At 42.0% G+C, this 9622-nt stretch overlaps 1 protein-coding gene across 1 annotated transcript in view; it reads right to left on the bottom strand.

The window, feature by feature from the left end:
* Positions 1-506: 506 nt before the first annotated feature.
* Positions 507-9622, bottom strand: part of fam83fb (family with sequence similarity 83 member Fb) — a 16818-nt gene continuing 7702 nt past the window's right edge. Inside the window, exons 2-5 of the mRNA XM_050044628.1 lie at positions 6382-6549; positions 4790-4911; positions 2884-3626; positions 507-1392 (exon numbers count right to left, since the gene is read on the bottom strand). Of these exons, the coding sequence (XP_049900585.1) occupies positions 1346-1392; positions 2884-3626; positions 4790-4911; positions 6382-6549 (1080 nt within the window). The 3' untranslated portion in view covers positions 507-1345. The remainder of the gene's footprint in view (positions 1393-2883; positions 3627-4789; positions 4912-6381; positions 6550-9622) is intronic.

Here is a 9622-nt window from a genome sequence, read left to right as displayed (position 1 = left end):
CCTCTATTTCATTCTGCAGTATTTTAAGATAAACATTAAGATGCAAACAGGAAATAATATATTTTCGTGCCTGCTGTGTCAGTAAAACTAGTCTATAAAATTAGTGAACGCCTCTTCCTTCTGCAGCTTTGACTTCCTGTTTCAGTGTTGCACAACATCCAACTTGCAACCTCCCTCCTTTGACAACCCCCCCTCCACCCTCAACTCAGCACGAGTTACCATCAGGCCTGCGCTTCCTCTCTGTGGTCTGAAAAAGAGAAGCAGAGGGAGGACAAGGGAGGCAGCTGGCGGTAGGTTTGTGTAGTGCAATCATCAGCTGTCCAGCTTAAATGTTGGTGTAGTGCTGTGCCTCATCACTGGGTGGAGCTATCATCAAAGTGATGCCTCATGTTTAAATCAACATGAGTCCTGAAAGCCAAAAGAAAATGTAATACAAAATTTGAAAAACAGCTTTCACACAAGAAATTCTGAGGAATTTTAACACAACACGGCACATTTAAACTGTTCGTTGTCGGAAACAATTTATTGAACACACTTACGAAGATATGTCACAACTTTAAAAACTGGCAAAGGACAACTGCAACAAAGTAAGAAGGTAGTACAGTACTGTATACATAGAAAGGCCTACAATACCTCACCACCAAGGGTGAAACAGGGAGATAATCGTAAAACTTTCTTTTGGTTCAGTTTTATTTGATGGGAGAGTCAAACAGAGAGATCAGACAAGGCCTTACAAGGTTGTGCTTTAGTTTTGTCAGTGGGCGTCTTCCCTACTTCGATCACTACCCTGCAGGTCTGAACTCTTGTTTTGAAAGGGCAGCTGAGGTTCACCATTTGGATGTCTGCAGGGGTGTATAAATGTGTAACTTCAGAAAAATGCTTCCTTTAAATTCTCTTGTACCTGAGCACTGTATTCGTGTGCAAAATTAAGTCGACTTATTACATGTTTAGTGTACTAAAAGTGCATTTCACCAACTTTACATTCAGTGTCCTCCAGACAAGCACTTAGCCGTGTATCCACATAGCCAAAAAACGTCCAGAAGAAATCAAGTTGCAATGATCACCGGCGAATATCTCATTAAACCTTTCTGCACCCGACAAGAGCAACAGCTATCACCTAGCATGTTGATTACTGACCCAGCATTTTAAATTTGGCACCAAACCTTGAAAAGCTGAAAGTATCAGTGCCTCAAGAGCTGCATGTTCATTTGGTCCTTTTTGAAGGCACTGGATAAAATATTTACAATAATGTACAACTAAAAGTAACATTAGTGTCGAGGGAGTCAATTTGGAATCCATTTTCCGAATGTAATCTATTCTGTGGTCAGAGACTGACTGGATCATCTCAGGACACTTTACATGCCTGTTTCCCTTGACGTCGACCCGTAACACCTGTAAGAAAAGAAGAGATTAATGAGGCCAAAGAGATTATTATGTAGAGTCTATCCATAGAGGATAACATCTGTAAACATGTTACCACTTTATTTTACAGCATATATATGACTAAGACTCCAAAAACTGAGATTTTTCTAGATCAGTGGTTCCCAACTGGTCCAGCCACAGGGTCCAGATTTCTCCTTAGTCATTAGTTCAAGGTCCACACAGTTTGATACCCTGGAAATCCAGAGTTCTCACGAGAGCACAATTTGAATTTGCTCAGCGAGTCCCTCTGGCAATCAGTAATGATGCTCATTACCCATGCCGATGGAGCCGAGCTGCACCAATCACATCGGTGTATCTGATATAGGCAGGTCAGGTCAGAGGCGAGCTAAACAGATGACGACAGCGCTGCGACAGCCAAGTCCTGAATCAGTCAGTAAACATTGCAAGATGGCTACGGATGAACACCAGTTGTTTGAAACGGCTTTGGCCGCTACAATGAACGAGTTAGACTTGGCTTTTTCTCTAAAAGAGAAACAGAAGACGGCGCTCAAATCTTTCCTTTGCAAGAAGGACGTTTTTGCTGTTTTGCCGACCGGATACGGCAAGAGTCTAATCTACCAGTTAGCTCCACTGGTAGCTAAGCTCTGCATACGTCATCCCGTGTATTGTTCTGATTGGTCGTAGTGTTATCCAATTGCGTGCAGTGATATTTACAAATGCATGCTTGGTGCCGCCGCTCAAGTTGAGCCATTTTCATCACTCATGGCCAGACCCTAAATCTTTCTAGATTTGGGTCTGGATTTCCAGGCTAACAGTTTGATATATTCAGTGTCAAACCTATATTCGGCCATATCATTGAGCTAATTTGCTGCCTCTGTCAAGTTGCTGTCCAGTAGTCACTCTACAGCACTAAATGGCACTTCAAAGTAAATGCTCTGTGCTAGATAGTCACTACCTAAAATAAAGTGTGTTTTTTTTTACAAACTTGATATGTTTGTGAGATACTTGCGGTCCATTCAGAATGGACCTGTGACCCACTTTGGACCACCAGTTGGGAACCACTATTCTAGATGAATTCAAGTCGTTGGGAGCCGCATTTAGCAACAGCAAAACTATATCGAAACATCCGTTTAAGACACACTCACACAGATCTTGCAGTATAATCTACGTCTCAATTATTTAGTCGTATGGTTAGTATTTTCCACGCGCAGTTTTGCTAAAACCTTACGATATAAAACACCTCCACATAAACAGTCTTACGCATGGATGAGTAGTGAGCCTGCGCTGCTTATGCCTTGGGTTATACAGCTTGAGTTGTGTAAGAGTTTTTAAAATGATGCTTTGATTTAGTTTTGCTGTTGGTAAACACGGCCCCCTATGACTTCAATTCATCAAGAATTGTCTTGTGACCCCTCAGATTTACCACGTTTTGAACCACTGGATTAGGTTATTTGTTTATTCTGTATTCAGTCATTATTATCCACTTTATTCCAGACTTACTGTCATCGTCCTGTACAGTGCTGATGGTTTGCTCAGAGTCTGTCCTCTTGCCCACTTTAGCTGGCTTTTTACCCTTCCACTTGGATGGAGATTTCACGATCACCTCAAAGTTGTCCTCGTTCTCATCCGTCCTATTGGTTTCTGTGGGTGAAGGACAAGCACTGTCAGCCTGGTTGCTGTCCGAAGGCTTACTGGGCTTTTTCACTCTAGAGAATTTCTGCCTCCATGTGAGTCGCCCCTTCTTGTCCTGCTCGAGTCCGTTTGGCCTCTGGAAGCTGTCACTCAGGGGTTCGGGGGACACCGGACTCAGCCGTTCCACCCTCTCACTGCTGGCCACTTGTGGCCTTCCTGGGTCCATTTCCTCAGGAACCTCAGCCAGAGCTGACCCTCTCTTGGGTCCGCGCTCCTGCAGAGACCCTGGTGGACGTGGGATGTCCCCAAATACCAGTGAGTATTTCGGGTTGTAGAATTTGTGTGCAGGTATCTCGATGTTAACTTTCCGCGAATCCCCTAAGCTAACCTGGAAGCGGGAAGTTGTTGCCGGTAGAGGTGGGCGTATGGAGCCCACTTTGGAGCGTATTGCTGTGTTGGCAGCAGGTGGGCTGACGTGGAACTCCTTGTAGAGGTTTAGCTTCTCAGAGATGGCGTAAAGCTCACGGAAGTCCTGGTCAAAGAAGTCAACCACCTGCCCCGTCATCACGGTGATCATGTTCCGGTCCATACGAGATGCACACCAGGCGAAACTGGGACAGAGACGAGTATACAACCATTGACCATTAGTTTCAAACATAGAGCATTAAAGGATAATTCCAGTTTATTACAACTAATTTTCGTAGCTTTGACCATTGCTTTTATGTTTACTGCTTGAATAGTCTCTATCACTGTATTTAGCTGTATCACGTTGGTCCCTTGGAATATCTCAACAACAACTGGATGGATTATCATGTGTTGTAGTATAGACATTCATGATCCTCAAAGCATGAATCCTAATGACTTTGGGGATCCCCTTATTGTTCATTTTGCACCACTAGCAGGTTGACATTGGCCGTTTTAAGTAAATATCTCAACAACTATTGGAAGGACATGACAGGCCGTGACATTTGGTACAGACCTTCATGTCGCTCTCAGGAAGAGTTTAACTAACTTTGGTGATCCCCTGACATTTAATCTAGTGCCATCAAACATTTTAATTTGTCCAACACTGTGGTATATGACCAAATACTTTTGACATTCTTATCAGCCTAAGCTGCACATAATCAACATCTTTCCATGTTCACACTCAAAGTCACTGAAGTTGGACATTTTTAAATCGGAGATAACATTTAATTAAACTCTTAAATTACTGTGCATTTGAAGGAGCTCTATATGATGTTAAGAACATATCTATGATTCAGATATTGTCTGCATACTGCTCTTAACACGGAGGTGGCTGAGCCGGTGGCTAGCAGCCGACGGTCCAAACGATGTGAACAGTGCTAACAAAGGCACCAGTACTAACAGAGTTGATGGTGTTAACCGGGTGGAAAACTGGAGGATGGGTGCTATGCTTCTGCGACAATGCTGTCCCGACACCAGCAGTAACTTCTGTACGAGTGCAGTGAATGTCTGCAATTAGCTAGCCAGTGGGACGACACACAGGGTCAGACTGCCTACCACAACAGAGAACATTGAAACTCTGACAGAGGTAGCATGACTTCATTCTCTGCTCAGGACGCCGTTATTCCACTATATCTTTACAAAGCAAATACTTGTTTGCTGCTATATTACTGCTCTGGATAACATATAGAGCTCCGTTAATACACTTAATAAGGAATTAACAACACGTTACACAAAGACACATTCTATTCAAAAGTGATGGAAACAAGTGCAGTACAAAATGGTAAAATTACACACACTCAGACCTCACCTGTACGAGCCAAACATGACTTTGTCACCGTCCACCAGCATGTACTTATTACAGAGTGCACCAGGCAGTCTGCCGAAGGACAAACTGAAGCCAATTCCCTCAAGTGTTCTGGTTCGGATTTTCTGCAGCCACAAAGGGTCACAGTCAGGAAAACAACACAGCCAGTAATACCAACAGTTTGTCACTGTGTCAAAGTTGCAAACACTAGATAATTTGAACATTTAAAAATGACAATTGTCAAGGTCCTTTCCCTAAAAATGTTCAGTGCACCTAAACCTATCAATGGCTGACTGGTACTACTAGTTGTCTGACACTGTAAATGCAAAAAGTAAATTAATGATGTAGAAGAATCTCTGGATGTATCACAAAAATGCCAAATTTCTACAATGTTTAATTAAAATATTTCAAGAAATGTGATGATTTCAGTGTTGCGGTTAACATTTTGCTAGTCCTCTTTAGAATTTGAAGGTATCACTTGTTTGGCTCCCACAACTCTTTGCCGTTTATCCCTTGTACACACTTTTCATTGATTGATTACATCGATTTATCAACAGGTTGGGACATGAGTCCAATTCATCTTAATTTACATAATTTCCAGATGATAATCCAAATAGTTTTGATACTGCTTTTCCAGGAGCCCTTGCTTAATGTATTAAACCAAACAATTATCATTTAAAAAATCCATCAGAACCCAAGCAACATTTGATTACATGATGCTAGGGCTGACCTTCGACTTTATTTTGGAAAATCGAAGCTTCAGAGCTCAGAACGATTTTAAATTGAAGCCTTCGACGATGAGGGTGGGAGCGAAAAAAGCCCAAAAAAGTTAATAACTTAAAAATTATGGCGAAAAGGTAGTTTCTTGCAACCCTAGAATTAAGATAAAAATATTCACAAATGAAAAAACACTTCTGGTTGCTGATAAGTAGTGTTTAACTTTTAATTTAACACTAAAAATTAAAACCCTCGGAGTGCACTGCAGCGCAAGCAGACAGATGCGCGACTCAGAGCAGCATGTGTCACTGACACCAGACTCAGAGCGCAGTGGACCGGTGGAAAATGTCACCATCAGCATATTATTTTCACATCAATAAAATCTATTTTATCATTATTTTGAGTCACATTGTTAAAAGAATTTAGTCGTCTGTGTTCAAGCAGGATAATAGGTCTCCATTCATTGCACGTCAGGCTTTCTATTTCCTTGTCGGAGATGTTTTCTTTTTTAATTACATGATAGCTATTCTCCCTTAACTCACCAGTAAAGAATGCCTTTGTCCATTTCAAATAACCCGTGGCAATAATACTATCCCTGTTCTCTGATTTACTGTAAAACTTTTTTAGGCAACTCATGCAACAATCAGACCAGATGACTACTTTACTGGCCTAATGGCGTTAGTGTTGCGTTCAAGGTCCCCCAAAAAAACGGGAGAAAAAAAAGGCAGAATATTCGTTTTTTTTTTTCCCCCCCCCACAATCGAATCCCGTGCCATTGAACAAAGCTTTGAAGCTTCGAATTTTTTGGGTCAGCCCTACATGATGCTAGCTATATGACTGTGCTACATTTATCTCTGATGTATAAGTGTCATTTTTACCCGAAGGTGCTGTGAGCCAATCTGCAGCCTGGAGCACATATCCAGGAAGTGCGGCACACCTTGGTTATCCAGCAAGATGTAAATGGGCACGGCACGACGACAGGCCGCATCCATCAGGTCCTGCAGGATCTGGACGTCTGTGAGCATATCCATTACTATCGCTATCACCTGCAGGAGGAAAGGATTAGTTTGACAGTATCTTAAAATGACAGTTCACCCCAAAAATAAATATACGTTTACTTCTTCCATCAGTCTAGATTGTTTTGGTGTGAGTTGCAGTGTGTTGGAGATATCAGCTGTAGAGATGTCTGCCTTCTCTCCAATGTAATGGAACTATCTGCTACTCAGTTTGTGGTGCTCAAAGCGCCAAAAACTACATTTTGAAACAGCAATGTCTCTTTCCAGAAATCATGACCTGGTTACTCAAGATAATTGCCACACCTTGTTTTGAGCAGTTTCATGTATGAACTATTTTCTTTCTACTGAACTACACCTGCCAATTGTATCACCGTGCAGAACGAGACGTGCATCTACTGCTTGCTCAACTAGCACTACTGAGCAAGCTAACGTTACAGCTTGGCCGAAGAGGACTGCAAGCTGATACAGTTTGTGGGTGTAGTTCAGTAGAAATGAAATAGTTCCTTCAAGAAACTGCTCACGACAAGGTCTGTGGATTATCTTGAGCAACCAGGTCATAATTTTTGGAAAGAGAGTATTTCAAATGTACATATATATTTTTTTGGCACGTTGAGCTCCACAAGCTGAGTGCCATCTCGTTACATTACATTGGAGAGAAGGCAGACAACTCTACAACCAATATCTCCAACACTCGGCAACTCACACCAAAACAATCTGGATTAATAAATAGCACAAGTAAAACGAAAAATATGTGTTTTTGATCTGGTGGTTAACTGTGCCTTTAAAGGCACCGATTCATTATACAGTGAATTCAGAAACTATCCAGGCTCCTTCACAGTTTTGCTATGTGGCAGCCGCATGCTAAAATCGTCTTAGTTCTTGTTTTCCCTCATCAATCTTCACTCAATACCCCATAACAACAAAGCCAAGACAGGATTTTAAATTTGCAATGTATCAAAAGGAAAAACTGACATAAGTATTCAGACCATTTGCAATAAGGCTTGAAATTGAGCCCAGGTGTCTCACATTTCTCTTGATCATCTCTCAGATGTTTCTACACCTTGATTGGGATCCACCTGTGGAAAATTCAAACTGATTGGCCATGATCTGGACAGGCACACACCTGTCTATATAAAGCCTCAGGACTGAAAGGCACATCAGAGCAAAAACCAAGCCATGAGGTTGAAGGAACTGCTCAGAGACAGGATTGTTTTGAGGCACAGGCAGGAAAAAGAATCTGATAAAAAACAGGGTGAATTTACATACGGAAAAATGCAAAAAAAAAAATTCTATTCACCATTTGGTCCTTTCTTTTTTTAATCATGGTGGCAGGAGAAAAAAACACATTGTAACCCGAGCTCAGACTCACTACCGTTTCTCATCCATGTTACCGCTCTAAGGCCGAGAAAAAAAAATCAATAAAATGCTGACGTGCACAATGTCTTATTAGACAGCTAACAAAGAAACCAGCCGGTGAAGCTAATCTGTCCAAGTGAAGCACTTTGCGACCCAGTGATACACTCACCCTGAGGGCACAGTAAAGGCCACATGAAAGAGTCTTAACTGCTGGTTTTGCACTAGTGGAGAAAACCACTGTGTTATCCCTCTGCTGTGTTCCTGTCAGGCTGACAGATCAGAGATAGAGCTTTAGGACAACAACAGGAGATCAGCTGAGGAATTTAGAACTTAAATGTCTTTAGAAATGCCCCCATGCAACTTTTGCTTTCTCCTCTGTCAGAGTCGGGATTAGCAGAGGTCTGCACTTTGCTTTTACCAAATAAAGGACTTCCTAAGAGCCGGTAGTTTTGTATGTAGGCAAAATCAAACAGATGTACACTGACTTTACCTGCATTTAACTGTAACCTTTAAAAATGACACAAAAAAACCCACATGCTGAAAATTATTGACGACCAATATAATGGAATACAGTGGTTAAAACCAGTGTCCAGCTGTGCTGTATGTAATAAATTTGGGTTTATTCGGTTAATAATGCACCATAACTTAATGCACGTCAAGATGAAAGTTTAGACAAGTGAAAAAGTCCTGACCTCCATTAACAGCCTGTAGAGGCTGCAATGATCATCACACCCAACAATATAAAAATGTTGGGTGTATTTAACAACAGCAGCATTATACCAAATGCTTTACAGGTCAAGGCCTTAGGCTCTTTGTCACATTCCTCAGGCCATTCCTGAGCAGGTTTTGCAGTGTGGCATGACGCATTGTCCTGCTGGGGGAGGGGGGGGGCTACTGCCACTGAGTTGTGATGTTGCCATGACGGGGTTTGCTTGGACCACAGTGGTGTTTGGGTGGGTGGTGCATGTCAAGTGGCGACCACATGAATGCTAGGACCCCAAGTTTCCCCGGTCCATTTACACCTCTGACTCTCCACAGAACTAACAGCAACAGCTGCTAATACAGCCAGTGGACCAAAAGTTCATCTGTATGACAGCCTACTATCCTGAAAACAAATGCCCAGTGCTCCAAAGGACCATTTCTCCGAAAACACCCTACACACTCTCCAAAACAAAAGCACATAGCATATTATTATGCAGCATGACCTCTTCGGATCTTCCTACTATGGTGATCATTTGGGAAATGAAACTTGCAGCGGTATATCATTCATGTTTCCCCAAACGTGACGTTTAGCAAGTTGTTTTGTTGTAGTTCCAGTGCACATGTGTGACACTGAGTGTGTTTACATGGACAGTTTAATTCCCTTTTCATTCGGAATGAAAGTTCATTCCTATTAAAAGTGATCTTGTAAACACCTAATTCGGAATGAAAATGGCCAATGCGATTGAAAATTCATTCCAATATAAAAGGGCTGGAATATTCCATTTCTAATTCCGAATGAAAGAATTTCTTGCACTTGTATACACTCATTCCTCTTTAAGTTCATTCTGGTCGTTCTGCGCATGTTCATTTCCTTGCCCTTCTGGCGCGATGATCTGCGCATGTTCATTTCCTTGCCCTTCTGGCGCGATGACGTATATAGCGCGCATAGCAACGGGTTGAGATAGAGCAGTTGGACTCGTTGCACTAACCGGCTTCCATTCGTCACAGCACGGTCTTCTATCTCCCTTCTTCGACCTTCTACCTC

Source organism: Epinephelus moara, chromosome 5 (genome assembly GCF_006386435.1).
Source record: "Epinephelus moara isolate mb chromosome 5, YSFRI_EMoa_1.0, whole genome shotgun sequence".
Taxonomy (NCBI): domain Eukaryota; kingdom Metazoa; phylum Chordata; class Actinopteri; order Perciformes; family Serranidae; genus Epinephelus; species Epinephelus moara.
The sequence above is the reverse complement of the archived record's forward strand: the minus strand, read 5'-3'. Positions and strand labels throughout refer to the sequence as shown.